At 45.5% G+C, this 27,992-nt stretch overlaps 2 protein-coding genes across 3 annotated transcripts in view; both read right to left on the reverse strand.

Moving 5' to 3' along the window:
• LOC126526502 (uncharacterized) overlaps window positions 1-27,992 on the reverse strand; it is a 121,566-nt gene that overhangs the window by 81,105 nt on the left and 12,469 nt on the right. The window lies entirely within an intron of this gene.
• Window positions 2-27,989, reverse strand: LOC140214353 (uncharacterized; the record flags this gene model as incomplete). The annotated part of the gene is made up of 2 exons (XM_072285724.1): window positions 2-3,339; window positions 27,788-27,989. Coding segments are annotated over 2 exons (1,086 nt in total), but the record flags the coding sequence as incomplete, so codon positions are not given.

Below are 27,992 nucleotides of genomic sequence, written 5' to 3' on the forward strand. Positions count from 1 at the left end.
CCCCACCTCCCGTGCTCCCCCTCTTTTCTCCAAAAAAGACGCTTTAAAAGCGGCACACCGCCACCCCCCGAAGAACAACCCCCTGAAGAAGGAGCCGAATGGGCTCCGAAACGTCGGGCTAATAAAATTCAGTTATTTGGTTGGAGTCAGTCTCGAGTCCTAATCAATTTCCTAACCAGACAGGCAATTCTGTCGAAATGTTTAGCTTATTTTCAGTATGTATTTTGTCAGGACGATGGCATCGGTCCCCCTTTTTGCATCAAAAACACTTTACCCGAGCGTCCTGCTCTCGTTATAACTTACGCTTGTGTTCACAACTTATTACTAACAACTGATACTACAAAAAGTATTGGAGCTGACGGAGTGCCAAACAAATTTTTACAGCGATACTCTGAAGGGTATGCCCGGTACTTGACCGTTATATTTAACAAATCTCTTGAGACGTTGACAGTTCCCCAGGTTTGGAAACAAGATAGCATCATTCCCATGTTCAAGTCTGGCAGCAAACAGCTAATCACTAGCTACAGGCTTATATATTTGCTGCCCACGTGTTGCAAACTTCTCGAGCACATGATTCAGTATTTATCGGCAAATAACTTTCTGTCCCCGCAGCAGCATGGTTTTCGAGCAAGATTTTCTACAGCACAATTATTAGAATTTATGCATGATATAGCCAAATCATTAAATAATCGCGGTCAGCTTGATGCCATCTTTATCGACTACTCAAAAGCATTTGACAGGGTAAGCCATTGAAAACTACTTCTACAACTTGCTGCAATCTTTCCTGGTGATAAACTAATTGACTAGATATCCGATTACCTGCACCTCAGACTACAATCCGTCACTTTTAATTGCAAAACCTCTTCGATAGCTCAGGTCATGTCAGGGGTGCCGCAGGGCTCAGTTCTCGGGCCGCTCTTATTCATCATATATGTTAATGACATTATTGAAGTAGCCAGAAACACACAAGTGAGAATATGTCTCTAAGCAGATGATTACGTGATCTATGCCAACATTCGTACTCTTCGTGATCAAGAAGTGCTTAACAACGTATTTTCATTATTTTCAGACTGGAGTAACACATGACAGATGAGCCTTAAGTTCGGCAAAACTGTGGCAATGACTTTTACTATCAAGAAACAGCCCCTAAAATTCACATACAGCACTCAAGGGTACAGTATTAACGAAGTTAACAAGTTCAAATGCTTTGGACTTACTTTCACAACTAACCTAACCTTAGTTATGCCAACCCTTAGTTGGCATAATCATATCAATACAGTCTGCTCTAAAGCGCTGCGAAAATTAGGGTGCCTAAAACGAACTTTAAAGCAAGGCACTAAAGAGTGCAAGCTTACGGCCTATAAATCACTATTAGACCTGTTTTAGAGTATGCTTTTGTAGTGTGGTTGCGTCATCGCATAAAGGATATTTCGAAATTAGAATCCACTCAGAAAAAAGTTACGACCGTATGTTTTCACCGTCAACGCAAGCACACGCTTTATCACTGGACCCATTGTCGTTTCGTTGCACGTGTGACCGTCTGATCTTGCAGCACAAAATCATACAAGGATCGACTAACATTGAAGCGCCTACCTTGCTAATCACACCTACTGTGCAAGTAACCTGACGTATTCACCCATTAAACATAGCTCCCTTCATTGCAATAATGGATGGTTTTAAGTTTTCGTTTTTTCCCCACTCTGTTGAATTATGGAATAACTTAGATGGTTCTCTGCGTTTATTGCCGACTAATCAATTTCGGAAAGAACTGCCTAACCATGTTAGTTGACATTTTTGTGTTCATAGGTTATGTAACCCACTTCTGCTATGTCTCTAAATGAGATAGCAGCGTTTGTAAATAAATAAATAAATAATAAGTGAGTAGGACATTTGAAAGGTCCCCGTAAATAGTGTAAGAAATTAACAAAAGAAATAAATTCATACGTCAAATTTGTCCGCTTTGAAAGATCTAGCTTATGCAGCTTACCGAGCTATGATATCTATTCCAGGTACAGAGCTAAAAATGTATGAAGTTCTAGCTCCAATTTTTTTCATGCTGGACCATCTTTGTAAATTCCTGTTATAACATTCAGGTTTTCAACCAAAACTATGCTTCCAGCAATCACCAGCATTTAGCTTTTTCTCTCCAATTGTAACAAATTTCGTTATAATCGACCCACTGGTTATTCAGAATGTTTCTGCGTTTTACATGTCTTTGAATAGGCAGCATCGGAGTTTGGCTCAAGTCAAAGCTTGCTCTCAGGAGTATGTAGAGACACTTGTGCTACCTGATGCAGTAGAACACTACGTAACATACTACACATATGTATATTTTGTAATTCAGACTCTAGTTGAACGAGATTGTTGACCTACATAACAGCACCATGGTGCTGTGCTCTCTGAAGTCTGTTCAAGTGATGAGGACCTGGAGCAGACGGTGCAACTTTATGGCCGGTCACCTGTATGAATGCACTTGTGTATCTTCAGAGCATTTCTGAACGAGAATCTCTGAAGGCAGAGTGGGAACTGAAATGGCTTCTCGCCTCATGTGTTTCCTGAAGGTGCTCAAGTATGAGAAGCTCTGAGAGCATGAAGGGCACTGATATGGCTTCTCGCCTGTGTGGATGCGCAGGTGGACTTTCAGGTTGCTCTTTCGTGAGAAGCTCTGACGGCATGAAGGGCAGTCAAATGGCTTCTCGCTTGTGTGAGTCACCAGGTGCGCTTTCAGGTGATGCTTTTGTGAGAAGCCCCGAGAGCATGAAGGGCACTGATATGGCTTCTCGCCTGTGTGGCTGTACAGGTGCTGTTGCAGGGAGGTCTTTCGCGAGAAGCTCTGAGAGCATGAAGGGCACTGATATGGCTTCTCACCTGTGTGGGTGCGCAGATGAGCTTTCATGCAGGACTTGCGCGAGAAGCGTTGAGAGCATGAAGGGCATTCATATGGCTTCTCGCCTGTGTGGGTGAGCAGGTGGGTTTTCAGGTTGGACTTTTGAGAAAAGCTCTGAGGGCATAAAATGCAATGAAATGGTTTCTCGCCCGTATGGATGCGCAGGTGCTTTTTCAGGTGAGCCTTATCCGAGAAGCTCCGAAAGCATGAAGTGCACTGAAATGGCGTCTTGATTGTGTGGGTGAGCAGGTGGGTTTTCAGTCTCTGCTTCTGTGGAAAGCTCTGAGGGCATAAAGGGCAATGAAACAGTTTCTCGCCAGTATGGACGCTGGCATGTTCTTCCAGAAGAAATAGTTCATCAGTCTCATAGTCACATAGCTGACATCGGTGGAGGCGTCCTTGCTCTGAGTTGTCACATTTCACAGTTGATGCAGAAGTTAAAGGCCTTGATGCTGCACAAACAAAAAAAGTAAATAAGAGTTATTAAGAAATGGCAAAAAATAACACAGAGGCTAAATTTAATGACAAGCTATCTTTTTCATTTGATTTGGGAGATCTTCAGGGTGATTCCAAGTACGATGAAACAAAGAACTCCTAACAGTCATTTTTATTTACTCAATATTTCTGCATTGGAATGCTTCATGACCCTGTTTGTGAAGTTCACTTATAAAAGGGAGTTCTCAGAAAGCTAAAGAATTACAAAGTGAGCAAATGTGGAGTGTTTGACTACTCTTTCCTACGACCCTTAGAGAACACTTCAAAAAGGCTTTGACCAAGCCTGCTCTCATATCCTCAATGATCACTTGAGGCCCGGTAACCATATTTGGCACTGGCAAAATTTGTTTCGATTCGCTGGCAAAACAAATTTGTTTTATACCAGACTTCATCAGTTAGTTTCCTCTTGATCACGCACTGAACTTTGGCAACATTATCTTAAGTCGAGATTTGAAGGAGGCGGCTAGGAAATGCTGCAGTTTTTCCCATATAACCTGCCAACCCGCATCCTGTTTCAGAACAGTCCAGAAAGAAAAAAAATAATATGCACGTATAACCCATGAAAATAACAGCATACACGTCCCCCAGATGTGTACAAAACAGCATCCATTATGGTATAAACTACTTGTCCATGTCCTATCTTAAGCCAATGACTGTTTTACTGTTTCCCGAGATGGGAACTGGGCCGTTGATCACAGCTTATCGTGACCCAAGTTCAACTTTGCTAGCACCATGTGCACTATTAACTGCTAAATGCAAAATGGTGACCCACGCAGAGGAGGAAAATGACCGACAGCGGAGGAGAGAAGGGAGCTTCAACACACATGGTTGGAAAAAGGGTGGAATTCCCCAGGAGATAGCGAAAGTGTGAGTACTCGAGAACCTTGCCCTGAAGTGTGGCTTTGTGGCAGCGTTGGCTGTGTTGTCATGGAGTCAAACTTCAAATCCAAATTTCAGTAATTCACCCCCCGATCCTGACCTTACAGTAAATTTTTACAATGTTTGGTGCGTCTCAGAGCTGCAAAAATACGGCAACTCCTTTTGGAGTGCACTCTGCTCCTTGTTCTTTGCCATCACACAATAGCGGCAAATGATTGCTGGAACCGACAAGGAATAGTATGCTCCCGTTGCAAAGTGCAGTGAATTTTAACACACTAGCAGGTGATGGTATTGTAGTATTTGCAAAGGGAGATACCAAGCACTGTCGGTGGCTCCGAAGGAATGACACACACACTAGTTTCATACTGTGCCCAACTTACCCTTCGGCTGCAGGGAGGGTGTCCATATATATATATATATATAGATATATATATATACACCGTGTGTGTGTGAGGATGTTACAAGCGTCCTCTTTGGAATGAGGCGATGGGTAGTGCCACCAAGCTCTTGTCATTTTAATGCCCAATGCCATACCTATGTTAAAGAAAAGAAAAAAAAAAACTCACGCTGAATTCAAATAAACAAAGTTTCTGAAACCCTACAGAGAATACTGTTTTTGTCCACCACCGTTGTTTCTAGTATATCTACTTTTCTTTCGCCAAGCTTCAAACCGCCTTTTCTTAATCTCTATTGCGGACATGTTTACTTTGCCGCTGCCGCCACCGAGATTATTTCAGCCTCTGACTTTTCGCTTGACATTCTTTGTAGCTGTGTTGCTCACCACACAGGCCGCATATTTGCTGGTAACCTTCCCAGTTCTTTTCCTCCACTTTGAATCAATGTTTTTCCTGTACAGATACCTCAACACTCCCCCAGCACATTTACTTTCTTCCACATTCCTCAGTCATTCTTCATGATTAATTTTTCTGTGAGCATCCCTCACTTCAAAACTTGTCCAGCCCATATCACCCTGGACAGCTTCATTTGTAGTCCTCCCGTGAGCACCCAATGCGGGAGTCCCACTGACCTTTGTTTGCCATCGAGTCCTGATTGTAGCCCTGATTTCAAGCAAACAATCGCATTTCCAAAAGTAAGTCCTGGCACCATTACACCTTTCCACAAACCCTGCAGCACCTCGTATCTATTGTATCCCCATAGCGCTGTGTTTCATTATGGCTGCATTTCTCTTCCCCTTTACTTTATTCTTTTTTCCTGTTTCCATATATTTATTGCCTTCATTTATCCGTATACCAAGATATTTGTATTCATTGACGCACGATATTTCCTGGCGCGGTATTGTCACTGTCTGTTTGCTGTTTTCAATGAATACTATAACACCCCATTTTTTAACGCTACATTTCAGACATAACTTATCGCCTTCCTTTCCACAGAATTAGCTGCATGTCACTCTGTGTGTTAGCTAGCAACACAATGTCGTCTGCATAAAACAAACCTGGAAGCTGCTGCTCTACTACTGTACCGGCCTGTTTGTATGAGAGATTAAACCCGATATGACTTCTTTCTAGCTCTCTTTCCCTCCTCACCATGTACATCATAAACAGCAGTGGGGATAATGGGCACCCCTGCCTCAGTCACTTGTTGATGTCAACTTTCTCCTTGCTCCTCATTCCTTCTCATTCAATGCAAACGGTATTTTCTAGGTAAGTCTCTCTCAAAAGCTCTAGACAATTGTCACCTAAGCCTTCCCCTTATAGAATATCCCAAAAAATTTTGTGGCCTACGTTGTCGCTCCTGCAATTTCTAAAAACGCCACATATAACTGTTTCTTTTCTACTCTGAACACTTCAACAGACTGAGCATGGAGAACAAATTATAATCCAGATGCCTATCTATTATGAAGCCATCGTGAAGTTCCTCTAAGATGCCATTATTCTCTGCCCATTCTTCCAGCTTTAATTTAACTGCCTGCATTGCTAACCTGTATATTACCGATGTAATGGTCAACGGTCTATACGAGTGAATTCTATTTTTCTCCCCCTTACCTCTATAAATTATATTTATTTTACATTGTCGCCAACCGTCTGGTATTCATCTATCTTTTAGACTTTTTTCTACTGCTTTTCATAGAGCTTTTTTACTTTTTGGACCTAGTTGATTAATCAGCCTAACAGGAACTTTGTCTAGCCCTGTGGCTGTTGGCTTCGGAATTTTTTCTTGGGCTTTCTTCCAGCTGAAATTTGTCAGCACCAGCTCCTTTTCCATCTGGTTCTCTTTCATGCTCTTTCTTTCCTCAAGTAAAACCTCACCATTGCCTTGGAAAGATTCGGCTGTTATTTTTCCAATGCAATTTAATGGTGCGTTCCCTTCCAATTTGTTTCCATCTTCATCTAAGACTTGTTGTATTGTTTCAGACTTACTGCCTAACAAGTTTATGTGGTTCCAAAATATTATAGTTGTGGCCTTCTTTTTCTCCCATATTTCTGACAAACAATGTTCACTTTCACCTTTTATCATTGCTTGCACCAGTATTTGAACCACTGACTTTTTCTCCCGGTATATTTCCCATTTACTGGCTACTTTCCTGCGGCAACTGCGCCTTTGCTTGCCTGTGCTCTCGGGATGCTTTCTGTTGTTCGGCGATCGCTTCTCGTATCTCTCTGTTCGACCAGCTTTTCGGTTACTCTTTTTGCTTTCCAATGAATAGCTGCTTCTCTTTCCGTATTTCTTTTGTTATTACATTTGGAAGCTCACTATATTCCCACCCACTCCTTGGCAATTTGCCAAGTTCTTCCTAGACTCTTGTGGCTATAATTGTTATTTGTTCAGCGTTCGAATTTGGACTGGACATTTTCTTCTTCTTGCTATCTTTCGCAACTGCATATCTCAGTTTCAGAATGATGTGTTTATGGTCGCTTCCTATGCTACTATACCCTTCCTCGTCAATGACCATTTCTCTCATCTTATCATAAATTCCTTCTGTCATCAGGCAGTAATGTCGATTGCCGGTTTCCCAATTCCCCCGTGGTCTGCTTGTTGCTCACAACCCTCTAGCATTGACTTCTCCTTGTTGTCGGTATAGCCATCTAGATCCTGTGCGTGGGCATTCTTGTCACCTAACAGGACAATTTCAGCATCATTCCCAAAACCCTTAATATCAGAACTTAGGCATTCCACTAAGTAATTCTCGAGCACTAATCTATTACTTTAGCTTGACTTAATATTTGTCCTTAGTGTCCCTTTAAGCTCAGAACAAGTTCCACAAATTTACATGATCAAGACTGCTCTATTAGTCCATTTAGTATTTGGCAGTGGAATTGTAGGAGGTCCAGTAATAAGAAGGCATCCCTGCAGCAGTTTGTTAGAACGCGTGGTGTGAAACTTCAGGTTATGTTACAGGAAACACTGATGTCTAGCGTGACCTTAGTGGATTTCAAAGCAAAAGTTAAGGATAATGAGCATGCCAGAGGACTCGCAACTCTCATTAATAGGATGTTGGCATATATTAGGAATGATCTTCACATGGCGGATTGCAAGATTGAATATATTATGGTGGAGCTAATTTTAGGTCGGCAAAGCTTATTGCAGATGCATTTAGAATCGTAGTTCCAGTTTCATTTTATTTCATTTGTGCCCATTTACAAGCAAATGGAGGGGGCCAAGGTAAAAGCTGCTTATTGGCAGCTTGAGTGGTCCCTGGCCCCCTTTACATATTGGCAGACCGATGGCAAAGAACACTTTCAGAAATGAAAAAAATGAAGAACAGTGGGTTACATCAAATAAATTACATTTCTTTCATTGAATACATATGGTTTTACGGAACCATGGTGATTTAAATGGTAGTTTTCACCAGACAGATGAGCTCCGATGGTGCCAAGGCATGGATGTCAATGCCGGCTTCTAGGTAAGACTTTAGTAGCCGTGGCAAGGTATTTGCGACCATTTAATGGCCGTAATTTGTCCTCAAAAAGGGTATGAGCCATTTTTCATGGCTGCACGTCTCATATGTGGGTGTATTCTCTTTTAAGTTTGCTATATTTGTAATTAAGTTGCTTCTATTTTTTACCTGAAAGTAGTAGGTGCATAGGAGGGTTTGTTTGTAGAGATGATGACTTTTTGTTATGTTGTACTTGGTAAAAAGACTCAGTGTGCGAGTTGTATGGCACATTTGCGATAGCGCGTATTATCTTTTTTTGCATCAATAGTATTTTAATGTGATTGGAAGCTGATGTCGTGCCCCATACAAGATGGCAATAATTTACATGCGAGGCAAACAGTGCGTTATAAATGATCAATTTAGCTGACGTTGATAAAAGGTAGCGATTTCGATGTAGTATACCTGTTACGCGGCTCAGTTTCTGGAGTACAAAATCCACGTGAGCGTCCCATTGCAACGTGTCGGTAAAATATACGCCAAGTACTTTTACCGTGTCAACAACCTCTATTTTCTCAGAGTTGTAAAATATGTTGTGGGTCAATGGAGGACATGTACCTCTTGTTTTAAAGATGACTGCTTGTGTTTTATTCGAGTTTACTTTTAAAAAGTTGTCCTGGCTCCATTTTGAGAGATGGGTTATTAGGTTGTTCGCTGCACCAATGAGGCCTGTAAAAGAGTTGTTTGATAAAAAAACACTCGTATCATCTGCATAGTTTATGAATTTTGCTTTTCGGTGGATAAGAACTATGTCGTTTATGTAGATGGTAAACAAAAATGGGCAAGGATACTTCCCTGAGGGACACCTGTTTGTATTTTTCGTGTAGATGATATGCTAGTGTTTATAGCCACATATTGCTGTCAATTTCTAAGGTAGGATGTCAGTAACTGAAGAGGAAGGCCCCTGGTGCCATATCTTTCAAGCTTAAGTATTAGGAGGTCATGGTTTATGCAGTCGAACGCTTTTGTGAAATCTATGAATAGACCAATTACTAGTGACTTACTTTCGAGGTTCTGCAGTATATATGCTTTCTGTGCTACTAGTGCTAATTCTGTTGATTTACCTTGTTGAAAACCGTATTGAGCGTCTGTTATTAGTTTGTTTATTGCTGAAAGATGTTAATTGGTTAAAAATGATTTTTTTCAAGACCTTTAGAAAACTGCGGGAGAATACATATCGGACGGTAATTTTTTAAATCAAGCTAGTCACCTTTCTTATATAACACAATTACTTTTGCAATTTTCATTTTTTCAGGAAAAGTACCTGATGTTATGCATAATTTATAAATATAAGCTAACACAGGTGCAATGTCACAAATGACGTGTTTGATAGGTCTTATTTGGAGGCCATCAGCATCGCAGCTACATGAATTTTTCAGTTTGAGAAAAACTGAACAAACCTCGGTAGGTGTTGTCGCTTGGAAAAAAATAGTGTCCATAGTTGCAGGGAATTGAAATATACATGGTGGGCTTAGTGATAAATGGGAACCAGTGTCTGTAAAGTAATCATTAAATGCGTTAACTAAATTATCTCCGGTTAAAATGCATCCATTTACAGAAACTTTCTTTATAGGTTCAGTGTTCTGTTTACGTCCCATTAGTTCATTTAACTTGTTCCACATCTTCTCTGTTTGTCCCTTGCATGAAGAAAAAGTACATAAATAATAGCGACTTCTTGCATTTCTTAGCTCTTTATTTAATTTATTTCTAAAAATTTTGAAGGATTTTAGATCCTCGCCGTTCCGAGATTTTATGAACCTGGCATAAAGCTTATCTCTTTTCTTAATTTTTTTAGAAGCTCTTTGGTCATCCAAGGTTTCCGATAAGCTTAGTGGTTTCTTTTCTTATGTATGAAATGTTGCGCATAAACAGCTGAGAATTTCTTTAACAAGATGTTGTATGCTGGCTCTGCCTCGTTTTGTCGAAAAATCTCCTTCGAAGATACTTGTCTCAAGGCATCTTGAAAGGCAGTTAATGTGTGCTCGTTTACCTTTTCAGTTCTTTACCTTTATAAGATATAACAAAATGGCTAGTTTTTTTACTTTGCTGTAATACACGAAAACCCACAGATACGTTTTTTGAGAACCAGAAAAGAAAAAAAAGTACCGTACCTATTCGCATAATGATCACACTTTACTGTAAAAAAAATTGATGCAAATTCAGGGGTGCCATCATTACACGGTTTAAATTACCTGAGAAAAGAAAAACAATTTTTCATCCCGCATTTGCTGTGGGATGACAATAAGTCAACAAACAGGCGGCTGCTGTTGTAATAGCGCGGGGCACCAAAACAAAAATGGAGGCCGGCGGAGCAAGCCGAACGCGCTGAACGAGATTTATTATTTTTCCTAAGTACATTATGCGCATTGAAACAGTTTCTTCCGTATCAGTAATGAATAGTATTGTTAATATCGGCAGGTCTGTGGCAATAACGTAGCCATGTCCACTTGCGGGGACAGAAACAGAGATGGGCATGCTTAGCTGCCAGTGACATAGAAACACATGGGGGGTATGAAGCAGAAATTCCGGCATTTGTCTTCACTACTAGCTGTGTTACAAGTGTCCGCGTATGAATAGGGTACACTTCTAATGTATCAGTGTAAACGTGGCCACTATCGTTGCTGCTTGCGATTTGTTGCGTACCCACGAGTGCAGATGAGAAGAACCGAAAGGCGCCTTTTTTGTGGTTGTTGACCACAACACTTTAAAAGCCTACAAATAATAAAGCCAACGCAAGTTTGGTTGTAGCTTTTTTTTTATGGAAGTGCGGAAAGTTTTGAAAGGAATAATATGGGGCATCTGCTTAAGAATGTTCAGTGCGTGCAGACCGCTTGGTATGTCTTGGAAGAGTCGTTCGCGTAGCATTCGACAGATGGTAACCGCGATCATCATTAGCTAGACTTGGTACCCGACATATCGCTGCAGCAAGTTCGGGGTGCGATCATTACAAGGGAAAGAAAAAAAAATCGAATTTTGCAACAAAATTCAGGGGTACGATCATTACGCGAGTGCGATCATTATGCAAGTAAATGCCACACCAGCCGGGAAAACGTAACAGTCAGGAAGGCCGCAAATTGCCACAGCAGTGATAAAAACAGCTCTGAATGGCTGCCAGTACAGTTATTAGACATCTCGGTGCTTGTACCTTGACTTGGGACAGAGTGTGCACATGTGTGTAACTAAAGGACACACACAATGTTCCATCAAAGTGGCCACTTTCAACTTTATTATGCTTCACTGCAAAGCTATGCACATGCTTCATTAAAATCAATAACACTAAATTTCTGATGAAATAACAATTAATTGCATTATACACCAAACTGATAAGCTTGAGTCCCTAGTGAGCACAAGTGAAATACAATGCGCACTTCAGTGATCTCGCTATACTGCACACTATAATATCATGTATATCAAATGAAATGCCATAAAACAAGCGACTCAACTACACCTACTATGAAGCTGTATGCCTAAGTCACTAGTGAATACCATCATTGGTATCAATCCAGCAGTAATAAAACAAACACATTTTTGTTACCAATGCTAAAAGATAACGCTGAGTCATTAGTGATTACTAGTGATGGGCTGACCACAATGTTCTATACTTTGATGCAAAATAGCGTCATGAATATCAAATAAAACGCCATCGAGACGGCAATTCAATAACTATAATATAATAACTAGGAGATATTAAAGGGCCCCTGAAACGGTTCGGACAAATTTTGTAGACGCGTAGGTTACAGCTTAAGTAGAACATTCGCACCACAATTTAAGTGAAGCGTTACGTATTAATGGAGCTACAAGCGATTACAACTTACCCTCCTCCCTAGCCATACTTTTCCTCCTCAACTCGTTCGCCGAGTGATCGGGGCTAAGCTCCGCCTTCACTGGTTCTGCATCACAATGCGACGTCACATCGTCCATTTCAAGCTGTTTTGGAGCCCGCCCCCGCACGCGAGAAACCTTTCCGCTAGCCGCTTGGCTGTCGACCCCAAGCGAGAGCTACGAAGCAGCGTGCGTTGCGAGCATTCTGTCGTAGCGCAGAAAGTGTCTGGTATTCCGGTAATCACACACTACCTGAGTATTTCGACAGAACGATGGAGGCATAAACTCAAGTTGATGAAGGAACTTTAGCGTAGACATACGTGAGCTGCCTGATCGGTCTCCACAGTCCAGCCACCCGTTGGCGCAGAGCTTAACCAGCCAAAGAAAGAGCTAATATTGCTCTAACCAAGTGTAAATTTTAAACATTTACAAAAACAATGTGTTAACGATTACACTCCTGCGAAAAATTTACTCCAGCAGCAAAGAAGATTACATTTTGTTACTGCTACTGTGTGTGGTTGAACTCTATGTCACCAAGTGGCTGCACCGTGCAGACCATTCACATTTGCGCTTCTGTTCATCCCCTGATACCACACGCAAGGCGACATGGCCAGGCCCTGTCCCCTTGTACTTGCGTTTACCCTAATACTGGACTCGAATGAGTGAATGAATGTTTGGTTTTTATTGGCGCAAGGGCCAGGTATGGCCAAAGAGCGCCAAGCCAGTGTTGATGAATTCACACTGTAGTTATGAGTTCAATGAGGTTGATGAGACGTGGCTGTAAAGGGGCCTTAAAAATAGTCGCTCTAGAGTGCGTAAAATCTATGTGTTATAAGATTATGGCTATGATAATAACATGTTCTATGAGCAATAAAATCCATCGTGAGAGAATGATGCATTATAAAAGGTATGTGAGTTGGTAAAATTACCTGGAGCACTACTGCCTCGCCAGAGCCCTTGAAACACAAGGGCCTGAAGGCATGTTCTATACAGTATGACTATCACAGCGGCATCCTCTCAAGAGAGGAAGCGCTACGAATGTATGGGACTAATAACGTGTAGGACATCTCTGAGGAAACCTAGGACACTGTAATAAAAAGTGGTTCTGGACCGAGAAACATTACGGGATGAAGAGGAATGTGTTGACGGTATGCTAAGGAAAAATGTCTCCTTCTCTCAGATTCGACTTTCCGACACTCCAGGAGGACGTGGAGCACGGTCAGCCTCTCCCCGCATATGCCACAGGTTGGAGGGTCATTTCCAGTGAGTAAAAGGTTATGGGTGCCAAATGTGTGTCCTATTCTAAGACGACAGAATAGGACATCTGTCCGGCGTGACTTTATTGCAGAAGGCCAGAACCCTAAGTGTGGCTTTATTACGTGCAGCTTATTATTTGTTTCCCGGTCCCACAAGCATTGCCAGTAGTTTCGCAGTTTCCTGTGCAAGGGCCTTAGATCTGTGACAGGGACTGCAGCAGTAGGATGAACAGAATATGATGCAATTGATGTGGCCATCTGGTCCGCCAGAACGTTACCTTCGATGCCCCTATGACCCGGCACCCAGCATATGATGACATGCTGGTCACATATATATGCTTTACATAGGACGAAATATAGTTTATTGATTACTGGATTTTTGTGCTTACAAAATGACATCAAAGCCGTATATATAACAGATTATTTGAGTTTTGTTTTCCTTATATGCTTTACAGCCGACAGTAGTGCGTAGGCCTCAGCCGCAAAGATGCTTGTTTCCGGATGCAGTACACCGGATTCTGACAAGGATGGGCCGACGGCTGCATAGGACACCCCCTCGCGTGACTTCGATGCGTCTGTGTAGAACTCCGTGCAGGAGTGTTTGTATTGGAGTTCCCGGAAATGCATTTGGATTTCAACCTCTGCAGCTTGTTTTGTAACTTGCATGAAAGATATATCGCATTGTATCATCTGCCACTCCCAAGGAGGCAGCAGCTTAGCTGGAGGCATTAGGCGATGTTTGAGGATTGGGACATCCATTTCAACACTAAGCTTCATCAAACGAAGTGAGAAGGGCTGTCTTACAGAGGAACGATTACGAAAGAGTGTATCATATGTCATATCGTTAAGGGTATTAAAACACTAATGTACAGGATTAGAGTGGACTTTCAGAAAATATGTTTGACTGATGTATGTTTTCTGGAGATGGAGTGACCACTCATTTGATTCGACATACAAACTTTCAATGGGACTTGTTCTGAAAGCGCCAGTGGCCAGTCGAATGCCTAAATGGTGAGCCAGATCTAGCATCTTTAGCGCGCTCGGGGCTGCAGAATGATAAATCACGGCACCGTAGTCCAATCGTGATCGAATGAGGCTTTTGTGAAGATTCATCAAACATTTTCTGTCGCTGCCCCATGTTGTATGGGATAAAATTTTCAATAAGTTCATTGTTTTTAAGCATTTCACCTTGAGATACCTTATGTGTGGAATAAATGTTAGTTTAGAGTCAAGTATCATGCCTAAGAACTTGTGCTCTTTGTTCATAGGGATTTCCTGGCCATACATTTCGATATTGGGATCTGCAATGAGGCCTCTCTTTCTTGTGAAAAGCACGCAAGAACTTTTGTTTGGGTTCACTTTAAATCCATTTTCGTCTGCCCATTTAGATACTTTGTTCAAGCCCTGTTGTACTTGCCTCTCACACACTGCAAGGTTGCAGGATTTGAAACTTATTTGTATATCATCTACGTAAACAGAATAAAATATGGCTGGCGGTAATGAAGCACGAAGGGTGTTCATTTTCACGATAAAGAGTGTGCAGCTAAGCACACCTCCTTGAGGTACACCATTTTCTTGTATAAAAGGTCGCGACAATACATTGCCGATTTTCACGCGGAAGGTGCGTTTGGACAGATAGCTTTCTATTATGTTTAGCATATTTCCACGGATGCCCATCCCCGACAAGTCTTGCAAGATCCCGTATCGCCACGTCGTGTCGTACGCCTTCTCCATATCGAGGAATATCGATAAGAAGAACTGTTTATGTACAAATAAATCGCGGATATTTGCTTCAATGCGTACAAGACGATCACTCGTGAACCGCCCTTCTCTGAAGCCACAGATAGGGATCAAGCATATTGTTCAGTTCAAGGAAATGTATTAGTCTACGATTAATCATTTTTTCGAATAGCTTACAAAGACAACTTGTAAGAGCTATCGGGTGATAATTTGCCGCCAAGGAAGGGCCTTTGCCCAGCTTCAAGACGGGAATAACAATAGCTTCCTTCCATGAGGATGGGAGGTATCCGGCAGCCCAGATAGAGTTGAAAAGTGCCAGAAGTGTCGTTATTGTGTCTTCGTGTAGTTCTTAATCATGTCATAGATGATTCTATCAGCTCCCGGTGCAGAGCTTCTACATGTGCTCAATGCAGCTTTAAGCTCGGCAATGTTAAAAGGACCGTTATATGGTTCATCCGGACGGCATTTACGATCAAGTGTCTTAAGTTCAGCTAAGTGTTTATATTTGAGGAATGATTTTGTGTAATGTGTGGAGCTTGAAACATGTTCAAAGTGTTCGCCCAGAGCATTCGCCTGGTCCTCCAAGGTAGTCCCTTGGTCGTCCACTAAGGGCAGAGGGTGGATTTGTTGCCCCTTTATCTTTCTTACACCATTCCAAACTTTGGACACTTGGGTGTAGGAAGTGATGCCCGAGGGAAACCTCTCCCAGCTAGCGCTCCTTGCCTGTCTCCGTGTGTGCCCTCCTTGCGACTTTGTCAGCTTAAATTCTATTAGGTTTTCTGCAGTCGGGGAGCGACGCAGCAAACCCCATGCTTTGTTTTGTTTCTTTCGTGCCAGTCTGCACTGTTCATTCCACCAGGGTACCCGTCTTTTACAAGAGAGACCTTGTGTTTGGGGAATGAACTTTTCAGCTGCGTCGATTATAAAACAAGTAAAATATACTACTGCTTTGTCTATGTTAAAATCAGTGATAAGATCTCGTGATAAGTGAGTTGCTTCCTTAAAATCATTCCATTCGGCGGAGGCTAGTTTCCATCGTGGTGTATGTAGGAGGCATTCATGTTGAGGTATTGAATTTAACATTACAGAGAAGTGGTCACTTCCATAGGGATTTTTTATTACATGCCATTGCAAGTCCGGGAAAATTGAAGCCGAGCCAATAGACAGGTCTATTGATGAATATGAATTATTATGAATATTATAAGCTGGCTCCTTCTTGTTGAAGAGGCATGCACCGGAGTTCACAAGAAAATTTTCAATGAAACGACCTCTCGCGTCACGTCGCGAGTCTCCCCACATGGTGTGGTGGGCATTAAAATCGCCTGCGAGCATGTAAGGGTCCGGAAGCTGGTCAATTAGGTTATAAAAATCACTTTTTTCCAAATGAAAATTAAGAAGAATGTATAAGGAACATACAGTGATCAATTTATTAAAATGAATTGCCCGAATTGACACTGCCTCAAGGGGCGTCTGAAGGGCGACCTGGTGACAAGCTACGGACTTGTCTACAACTATTGCTACACCGCCAGACAAGGTACTCGCCTCGTTGCGGTCTTTACGGTAGATGGCGTACTGACAAAGAAAGTTTGTTTGTGTGCATTTAAGATGTGTCTCCTGAACACACAGCACCTTTGGGTTATGTTTGTGTAAGAGTTCTTTAATGTCATCGAGCTTGTGGATAAGACCTCTAATGTTCCAGTGTATTATTTGTGTAGCCATATTGTTCGTGTTTTTATGCTGTGTGCCAAGAGGAGTAAAGTTAGAGAAATGACTTACGAAGCCTTTTCAGGCCCCGTGGTTATAGTACGGGTTTGGCTTTCTTGGAGCGGTCCCGAGACTCGCTCCGCTCCCGAGGCGCTAGATGCGCCTTCTGGCTCGGGGTTGTGTCCATCAACTCTTGGGAGCCGCTGGACTTCCGCTCACACGAGCAGGGAGTTTTCAGCGTAGGCCTTCCCTCGAAAAGCAGGGCCTCCTTGGAGGCCACCGACCCAGAGGTCGATGGGCCCTCCTTCAGGGACGGTGCAGCAGCACTGGCTGCTGACACCAGGGGGGCTGGTGGCAAGGCCGCAACCACACTCGTGGGCTGGGCCGGAGCCAGAGTCTGCTATGACGTTGGCCCCTTGCGCGCCGCACCAGCATACTCTGAAGTATGGAAAAAGGAAACACGTTTCCACGCTTCTTGAAATGAGATGTTTTCTTTGATTTTCATTGTGATTGTGTCTTTTTCTTTTTTCCATGTAGGGCAAGTTCTAGAGTATGCTGGGTGTCCACCATCACAGTTGGGACAGCGGAGTGTGCCATTACAGTTGTTTGATTCGTGTTCGCCACACTTTGCACAGGTTAGTCGGCCATGGCAGCTTTGCGAACCATGGCCATATCTCTGACACTTGAAGCATCTTTTGGGGTTTGGGATGTAAGGCCTGACTCTAATTTTGGTATATCCCGTTTCTAGAGTTTCTGCTAGCACACTTGATGCAAAGGTAAGGATGAGATGCTTAGTAGGAACATCTTGGTTGTCTCGCTTGATCTTTATTCTTTGAACTTGGATAACATTGTGCTCTTCCTAGCCCTCCAGGAGCTCTTCCTCGCTTAGGCTCAATAGATCTTCATCAGAGATGACTCCTTTGCACGTGTTCAATGATTGGTGGGGAGTAACGGTGATTGCCACATTACGGAATGCTAGGAGATTAGAGAGTTTGCCATGCTATTGAGTGTCGCGGACCTCAAGAAGAAGGTCGCCACTGCTCATTTTCGTCACTTTGTAGCCAGCACCTAGTGCGTCGGTAAGGCATTTAGCTACGATGACAGGTGAGACAGTTCTAACTGTCTTTTCGGGATCTTGACTGTGTATCACATGAAAGCAGGAGAAGTTTCTTTGCGCTGGCTGAATAGCTGAAAAGTTTCTTCGGTGCGTCCTCTTTTTGAAAGAGGACGATAAGAAAGGGGGGGGAATGACGTCTTAGCCATGCAGAATAATTTAATTTAGGCAGCAACGCCAGCCGCCCATCACCGAGCCCAACAAGGGGACGCCACGAGTCCGGGAGGAAATGCAGATGCCAGCTGTACGTAGCCACTATAACCCAATATAAAATAGCCAAGGTTGGATACATACACCAGGTTAACCCTTGCCGCCAAGGAGAATGAAGTAAATAGAAGAGAGAGACAGGAAAAGGCGACTGCCGATTTCCTCCAGGTGGGTAAGTCTGGAGGTGCCGTCTATGCGAAGCAGAGGCCAAAGAGGTGTGTTGCCTCCGCCGGGGGGCCTTAAAGGTCCAAGCACCCAGCAATGGCTCAACCTCCAGGATCCCCCTTTCCCCAAACACGGCTAAGCTGCGCACGGCTACACGCGGGAGGGTTCAACCCTCGTGTGCTTGGGTACGTGGTGTCGCAACACACCAAACGCCTGCTGACGCAGACATCCCTGCGGGGATACCGGACTCGCGAAACGCTATTGCGTTAGTAATCTTCCAGTGTAAAGTGACGGCCGCAATCGCACAAATCCTGGTGCCGATCGGATAGCGGCAGTCCGATGCGCTGCAGCCAGTCCGCTCGTCTACTGGCTTGCAGAGAGACACGATGTCGCAGCTTGACATATTGCCAGTCGCTACGTTTGCAGTCCACAACGCAACAAAGTCCAATCATAGTGCTCGCGAAAAGACGGAACACGTTGTAACACAAGCAGACACTTGCTGTGTGCGGGAAGGGCTTAAGTGTACAGAAAAATTGTTCTTGTGCATTCTCTTTATGTTACTTTCTTTTTATAAAAACAAATGAAGTAACATTCCAACTATTACGAACATCATTTGTTTACCATAAAGTTGGAAAATTTATCGATCATGCGCCCTGGTCAGCCGATCGGATAGCTCACCCCACTGACGTCATATGGGTGATTTCGGTCATATGGGTAGGGGCGTTTTAAATTTCCACCGAGCAGTGTGCTGCGATTGGCAGCGATGTGCATTTTTAAAGCCTTATAATAAATTACATGCTTTACCCGGAGCACTTAGATGTGTCAATTAATGATCAGAAGGACCTACTCTAACAGCTCAGTACGTTTGTAGAAAATCGTCAAAATCGTTTCAGGGTCCCTTTAAGCTTGAGTCTCTAGTGATGATGAATTGCTTTGTGTAATGTGACCATTGCAGCCACCATTCGTGCACATCTTCAATGGCATAAGTGAACGTGTCAGTAAATAAGTTTAAATTATTCAACTTTCCTAATTTATATCACACAGTGATTAATGATCACTATTTATAAGCTCCGTTCGGTGTCCTTCTACTTGTATGCGTCGCAGTGTCATGGATGTCAAACAAAAAGCTCTTTTAACCCTTTCGCTGTCACTGACGTACCGGTACGTCATCGCGCTTCCCCCCCACGGTGTCACTGACGTACCGGTATGTTCTCTATCGTGCGTTCAAAATTTCGCGCCTGAGCGCAAAGCTGGCGCTCCTGGATTGGCCACGCCATTTGTTGACTCTTTCTACAAGTTCGTATATTTGCCCGGACCTGTGTTAGTCCATGTATTGAAGAGTACGGTGCGACTGCCACTCCCCACTTTCTCTTTGCTGAGTGGCGTGGTGGCTCCGCGTTCGCTGGATCATGCGTCGCGCGCGTGTGGGTATGGGTTCAAGGGTTGTTCTGTAATTTCCGCTGGTTTGAAGGTTTTTATTTTTCTTCTGTTGGTGTGCCTGCTACGGCGCCTCAAGTTCAGGCGCACGTGCCGTTGCCTCTCCAAAAAGGGTGACTCGATTGCTGCTTTCGCTCTCTCGCCGCACCCTCGCTTCCGACTTTCAGCAGTAAACGTAAAGCCCTTCGAACTTTGTTTAGCCTTTTTCCATCTCCCTCTGTCTTCTTGATCACGCAACGTCCCATTTCTCTCCGTTGCGCGGGCGACTGAAAGCGCATCCTCCCTGCGCGCGGTTACTTTCGGATGGCTCGGCGCGCGGGACCTTCGTCTGCTCATGGGAGCGGTGGCTGAATTCCGATTCAGAATACGAGCCGAGCTCGGATTCGGACTCGGACAAAGTCGCATGAGAGGAATAGGGTTCCGCATCGTCAGATTCGGATGTTGAAGGGATTTTATAGTCAGGCTGATGATGATGTTTACTAACAAATGTGCATATTGCATTGACTATGTTATTTGTATACCAATCACAATCAAAAATAAATTGCTACGTTCATTCCATGTTATGCTCGTTCCCTGAAACCAAGCCGACACTGGGGGTGCGTCACGGCCAGAAACGTCCGACAGCGAAAGGGTTAAACATCGATTCAGTTGTGATAACTAGGAGACACAGAAATGTAGTCACTAGCGATCATGGATCACGTATTTCTTTGACAGTGGCTGACATCCTTCGTGCAAGTCATCATTGCTACCTATCAAAACGTCATTATATGAGGACTTTTTTCTGCTACCATTGGTAACTGATAATGCAGACTGATTAGTCATCACTACTGATAAGCTCCATTCTGTGTTTTTGTACTTTTATACAGCATAAAGTCATGGGTATCAAATTAAAAATGAGTCAAATGATTATTGAAATTTAATCCCTAGGAGATGTCACTTTGTCACTAGTAATCACGAACCACTTTGTTTGGCATGACAGCGGTAGCCATCAATCGTATACGTAGTCATCGATATCTATCAAAATGGCATTGAATAAGCATTTCTGCTACCACTGCTACCTGATAATGAAGAATGTTTAGTGACCACTAGTGATAAGCTCAGTTCAGTATTCTATTACTATTATAGAGCATAATGTCAACGAGGTCAAATGATAAGTAATTGGAACGGCGATACAATATTAATAATTAGATGCTAAGAATTAGTCACTGCTTATCTCAAATCAGTTTGTTTGGTAAGACAGCTGAAGCAATCATTTATTCATTTTGCCACACGTATGGGCATGTTTCTTCAACTACTTCTCTCTATTTAAGATTGCAGATGTGGTCGAAACAGTGGTGCTCACTAGTGATTATGTCTACTTTGATTTTCTCAACTATTTGCAAATCACAGCTTCAAGGACATAAAGTGAAAGGCCATTTAACAAGCGATTGAATTACGAGAATTATGAACAGTGTAGTTTGAGCCAGTAGTAAATATCAATAACCTTCTTACTGTGATAGCATTTACCTGTACATACTACTGTTGAGTAGAACAAAGTGTCAATATACCAGCGGTTAGCTGAAGAATATAAAGAATATCAGCTAATCACTAGCAACAAGCATTGATTTTACACAGTTATGTGTTGTCGGCATTTACAATCCTTCACGGCAAGGGTATCAAATAAACAGTCGTTAACAGGGTTATTAAATTATGTTGTGTAACATCTCATATGCTTAAGTCCGTAGAGATGACAAGCGAACACAACATTGATGGTACTCTGCAGTGCAGACGGCAGCTGTGATGCGTACAGGACGATTTTGCAAGTCCCGTATATTCAGAGAACGGTGACCAATTTGACCATATTGACACGTGTACTTATCTTTATCGGGCGACCACGTTTGGCCGCCTAACAAATGTTATCGAGCAGCGCAGGACGCGCCTGCATCTAAAAGAAGTTTCTGGAATGTTATCGATGGTTCCGTCCACTGTCTTTCACCGCAACTTCTGTAATCTGATTGCATGTATGCGCGACGCGAATAGTGTAGAACTTTGTGGAAGACACGCGGGTCCCATCGGTTAATCTGGAACATTCGACGACTGATCTATAAAAGCCGACACGCTTGACCCGCTGATCGGATTTTCGACGATCGCCGACTGTGTTCGCCGCTCTCGTTGTGCTTTAAGTGTAGCCTGTTTTGTGGGCACAGGTTCGCCCAATAAAAGCTACTTTTGCCTTTCACAGTACTGCTACTGTTTTCTTTGACGTCACGACCACGTGACATCTGGTGGAGGTGCTTTCCGTTCATGTACCAGACGCCCCCCCCAAAGCCGTGACCCAAGCCCTCACTCGGAAGACACCAACGTCGCCAAGAACTAGCGAGGTAGCCGCAGGCTGCAAGGACTGCCCCCAGAGCACGGACTTTTACCTGAGAAGACCAAGAAGATCGTGGCCAAGACAACCCCAATGGCTGCCCCAGCGTCCACCGTTGTCCTGCAACAACCTCGGGACCCACCGACCTTCCACGGAGCAGCTACTGAAGACCCGGAATCCTGGCTGGAGACCTATGAACGAATCGCGACTTTCAACAACTGGGACTCCGACGACAAGCTGCGGCATGTGTACTTCGCCTTAGAAGACGCCGCCAGAACATGGTTTGAGAACCGGGAGTCGACCATGACCACGTGGGACCTGTTCCGTAGCAGCTTCCTGCGCACCTTTGCGAGCGTCGTGCGCAAGGAAAGGGCGGAAGCCATGCTGGACGCCCGAGTGCAGCTACCTAACGAGAACGTTGCCATATTCACGGAAGAAATGAACCGCCTGTTCCGCCACGCCGACCGGGATATGCCCGAAGAGAAGAAAGTCCGCCTTCTCATGCGTGGCGTGAAGGAAGAACTTTTCGGCGCAATGATACGAAGTCCACCGAAGACCGTAGAAGAGTTTCTTCGCGAGGCCACCAGCATCGAGAAGACACTCGAAATGCGGAACCGGCAATTCAACCGCCGCACGAACTCTACCAACTACACAGGAATTCAGTCACTGGCCACCGACGACCTGCGGGAGACTATCCGAGCGGTCGTGCGGGAGGAACTACAAAAGCTGTTCCCGTCATCGCAGCCTCAAGTGGCTTCGATTGCCAACGCCATATGTGAGGAGCTCCAACAACAACTCGGAGTAGCCCCTGAATCGCCGCAGCCTCAGCCGCAAGCGATGACCTACGCTGCCGTCGCCCGCCGTCAAGGTCCCCCTCCACGACAGCGCCAGGGCCCCGTAACGCCACACTTCCGTCGACCACCACCGCCGCCGCCAGCACGCCCACCCGTCGCCCAGCGCAGCTACCCGAGGAAGACAGACGTTTGGCGAGCTCCTGACCACCGCCCTCTCTGCTACCACTGCGGAGAAGCGGGTCACGTCTACCGACGATGCCCATACCGGGAGATGGGCCTGCGAGGTTTCGCCGTCAACACTCCGCGCCCGCAGCAAGGTGAACGCCCTCGCGATATCGCCGACTACCTTGCCGCTACTCAGTGGAGCTCTCGACGACCGTCCTGTTCGCCGTCACCAGGCCGCTACCTGTCGCCGCAGCGCCGACCATACACTGGCCCAGCCCGGGGCCGGTCCGTCAGCCCATATCCGGAAAACTAAAAGCAGCAACCGATGGAGGTGCGGTTGCTGTTCGTCGAACTGACGAAGATCCTCCGCCGCCGACGAAGACGCCGAAAAGACTATCTCGACGACATAACGACGACACACCGCCGTCCCGACGAAGTTTGGCAGGAAAGAACACGCTGATGAAAGACCACCTGACGACGCCACGTACCAACCACAGGTCAACGCGATGCAGCCGTGATCCGACGCCAAGGCCTAACTGTAACGCAAGACAAAGAACCACCGACCTCGACGTGCTTCTCGACGGCCACGCAGTCACCGCCTTAGTTGACACAGGAGCCGATTACTCCGTCATGAGTGGACCCATCGCAGCCCAATTGAAGAAAGTTAAGACTGCATGGGAAGGCCCTTTAATTCGGACCGCTGGAGGACACCTCATCACGCCGAGTGGAATCTGCACGGCAAGAATTACCATTCATGACCGGACTTACCCTGCCACCTTCGTTATCTTGCAACAGTGTTCACGAGACGTCATTCTCGGCATGGACTTCCTGAACCAACACGGCGCAATCATCGACCCGAAGTCGAAGTCAATAACGCTGTCGGAAGATCAAGCGATACCGCCGGAGAGCCCTCGTAGTCACCACGCCTTGAGTGTGCTCGAAGATCAAGTGAGCATCCCGCCTCGCTCCAGCATTGTTATTTCGGTCGGCACCGAAACACCCACTGACGTAGAAGGCGTCATCGAAGGCGACCAACGTCTACTGCTCGACCGTGAAATTTGCGTCGCAAGAGGGATCGCTCGACTGCACGGAGGAAACACGAAAGTGTTGCTGACAAACTTCAGCCAGGAGTTCAAGCACATCAACAAGGGCACGGCGATCGCATACATCGAGGAAATTCAGGAAACCAGCGATGCGTTTGTCCTCTCGGATTCTGTCGCATCTACCCCGACGACCGTAGTTACCGAGCCAAACTTCGACATAAATCCAAGTCTCCCCGTGATTAAGCAGCAACAGCTCAGAAGTCTGCTTCGACGATACAAAGACTGCTTTTCGACGTCGTCGAGGATTCGACAAACACCAGTCGCAAAGCATCGCATAATAACCGAAGAGTGCGCTCGACCACTTCGCCAGAGCCCTTACCGAGTTTCAACGCGAGAACGTGACGCTATAAGACAACAAGTCGACGAAATGCTGCGCGACGACATCATCCAGCCGTCGAAAAGCCCGTGGGCGTCTCCAGTTGTTTTAGTGAAGAAAAAGGACGGAACCCTACGTTTCTGCGTCGATTATCGTCGACTGAACAAAATCACGAAAAAAGACGTATACCGCCTTCCACGGATAGACGACGCACTGGATCGGCTCTGCAATGCTAAATACTTCTCATCGATGGACCTCAAGTCTGGCTACTGGCAAATAGAAGTCGACGAACGGGATCGCGAAAAGACCGCCTTCATCACGCCAGACGGCCTCTATGAGTTTAAGGTTATGCCATTTGGACTGTGCTCAGCGCCTGCAACGTTCCAGCGCATGATGGACACGGTTTTAGCAGGATTGAAGTGGCAGACCTGTCTTGTTTACTTGGATGACGTCGTCGTCTTCGCCGGAAATTTCGACGATCACCTTAAGCGGCTTACGACAGTATTAGAGGCCATCAAGTCATCAGGGCTCACTCTGAAGCCGGAAAAGTGTCGCTTCGCTTACGATGAGCTTCTATTCCTTGGCCACGTCATCAGCAAATCTGGAGTACGCCCCGACCCGCAGAAGACAGCTGCCATCGCAAAGTTCCCGCAGCCAACCGACAAGAAGGCAGTGCGCAGATTCCTTGGCATGTGTGCCTACTATAGGCGCTTTGTCAAGGATTTTTCACGCATCGCGGAGCCGCTAACACATCTAACGAAATGTGATGTCGAGTTCAAGTGGGAAACTCCGCAGGCCAACGCGTTTCAAGAACTGAAACGACGCATGCAGTCGCCGCCGGTACTTGCGCACTTCGACAAGTACGCCGATACAGAAATCCATACTGACGCCAGTAGCCTAGGCCTCGGTGCCGTCCTAGTCCAGAGGAGAAACGGAGCCGAACAGGTGATAGCTTACGCTAGCCGGTCGCTGTCAAAAGCGGAAGGCAACTATTCTACGACCGAAAAGGAATGCCTCGCCATCGTTTGGGCTACAGCTAAATTTCGCCCTTATCTTTATGGCAGGCCATTCAAAGTCGTCAGTGACCATCACGCGTTGTGTTGGCTAGCGAATATAAAGGATCCTTCAGGACGCCTGGCGCGGTGGAGCCTCAGACTACAAGAATACATCACTGTAACCTACAAGTCCGGACGAGAACACTCCGATGCCGATTGCCTATCACGCGCCCCCATTGACCCGCCGCCGCAAGACGACGAGAATGACGACGCCTTCCTTGGAATGATAAGCGCGGAAGACTTCGCTGAACAGCAACGGGCAGACCCGGAGCTAAAAGGCCTCGTCGAATATTTGGAAGGGCAGACCGACGTTGTGCCCAGGGTATTTAAGCGTGGATTATCTTCCTTCACGCTTCAAAACAATCTACTCGTGAAGAAGAACTTCTCACCAGTCCGCGCCAACTACCTTCTTGTTGTCCCGACAGGACTTCGTCCAGAAGTATTGCATGCCCTACATGACGATCCGACCGCTGGACACCTCGGATTTTCCAGGACACTATCGAGGATACAAGAAAAGTATTATTGGCCGCGCCTGACCGCCGACGTCGCCCATTATGTCAGAACATGCCGAGATTGTCAGCGACGCAAGACACCGCCGACAAGGCCAGCCGGATTACTACAGCCAATCGAGCCTCCTTGCCGACCATTCCAGCAGATCGGGATGGACTTGCTGGGACCCTTTCCGATGTCAACAACCGGAAATAAGTGGATCGTCGTGGCGACGGACTACCTCAACCGCTTCGCTGAAACTAAAGCACTGCCGAAAGGTAGCGCAGCCGAAGTGGCGAAATTCTTTGTCGAAAACATCCTGCTGCGACATGGCGCCCCAGAAGTCCTCATCACCGACAGAGGAACAGCCTTTACAGCGGAGCTCACCCAAGCCATTCTGAAATACAGTCAGACAAGGCACAGGAGGACAACAGCCTACCACCCGCAGACGAATGGTCTTACGGAGCGGCTGAATAAGACCCTCGCCGACATGCTAGCGATGTACGTCGACGTCGAACACAAGACATGGGATGCCGTCCTGCCGTACGTAACATTCGCTTACAACACGGCGGTGCAAGAAACAACACAGATCACGCCGTTTAAGCTGGTTTACGGCAGGAATCCGACGACGACGCTCGACGCCATGCTGCCGCACGTCACTGACGAGGAAAATCTTGACGTCGCTAGCTATCTCCAGCGCGCCGAAGAAGCCCGACAGCTCGCCCGCCTGCGGATCAAGAACCAACAGAGGACCGACAGCAGACACTACAACCTCCGACGACGCTTTGTCGAGTACCAGCCCGGCGACCGTGTTTGGGTTTGGACCCCTATACGCCAACGAGGACTGAGCGAGAAGCTTTTGCGTCGCTATTTCGGACCGTACAAGATCATCCGACGTATTGGCGCACTGGACTATGAGGTCGTGCCAGACGGCATTTCGCTGTCACAGCGGCGCCGCTCACGACCTGAAATTGTCCACGTTGTGCGACTCAAGCCGTACCACCAGCGTTGACGAACTTTCGGGCTTCGCGTAACTGACCTTTGGACTTTGTTTCTTTTCATTGTTTTGTTACTTATGTTTAATAAGTGTCCTTTTGTGTTTCGCTCTCTTATATTTGTAGCATCGGGACGATGCTTTTTAAAAGGGGGGTAATGACACGTGTACTTATCTTTATCGGGCGACCACGTTTGGCCGCCTAACAAATGTTATCGCGCAGCGCAGGACGCGCCTGCATCTAAAAGAAGTTTCTGGAATGTTATCGATGGTTCCGTCCACTGTCTTTCACCGCAACTTCTGTAATCTGATTGCATGTATGCGCGACGCGAATAGTGTAAAACTTTGTGGAAGACACGCGGGTCCCATCGGTTAATCTGGAACATTCGACGACTGATCTATAAAAGCCGACACGCTTGACCCGCTGATCGGATTTTTGACGATCGCCGACTGTGTTCGCCGCTCTCGTTGTGCTTTAAGTGTAGCCTGTTTTGTGGGCACAGGTTCGCCCAATAAAAGCTACTTTTGCCTTTCACAGTACTGCTACTGTTTTCTTTGACGTCACGACCACGCGACAATATCGTATGATAAATTTCTTGAAACGGCATATGGTGTGAAGCATTAAAAAGATGAGAACAAAGGATGAAATGCCCAACAGGTGTGTAAGGAATGAAGCGACTGCGTGACCGTTGGTTCCGATTGCTCGGTGCGACTGCTATAATGGAACCCCATTTTTCCTGGCCTGTGCCTATGGTTATGCCACACTTCTGTTCACAACATGCTGCTACGTGCCAGGAAATGGACAAGTCGGTCGATTATGACAGTGCTCCTTCTATTTGATGTTGTTCAGTTAGCCGTGGATGAGGAAGTCATTGGCATTGTCCAGATTTTATTGGTGGCTCCTTTAAGCACATTGCACTTACGAAGTTCTCTCTTTGTCACTTTCCGAGACTGCAACAATCTGACACACTCGCTGCAGCGACGACTGCGCTTGCTACTGGCGTCCCACCAGGCTAGAAGAGAGGCCCTGGAATCCCGTGACAGCGTCCGAGCAATCGCAGAGTCGTCAGAGGGGTTTGTTTCCTTTTCTTTTTGGACCAGTTCATCAATAGCCAGTTGTCCACGTCA

The sequence above is a fragment of the Dermacentor andersoni genome, unplaced genomic scaffold (assembly GCF_023375885.2).
Source record: "Dermacentor andersoni unplaced genomic scaffold, qqDerAnde1_hic_scaffold ctg00000039.1, whole genome shotgun sequence".
Lineage (NCBI taxonomy): Eukaryota > Metazoa > Arthropoda > Arachnida > Ixodida > Ixodidae > Dermacentor > Dermacentor andersoni.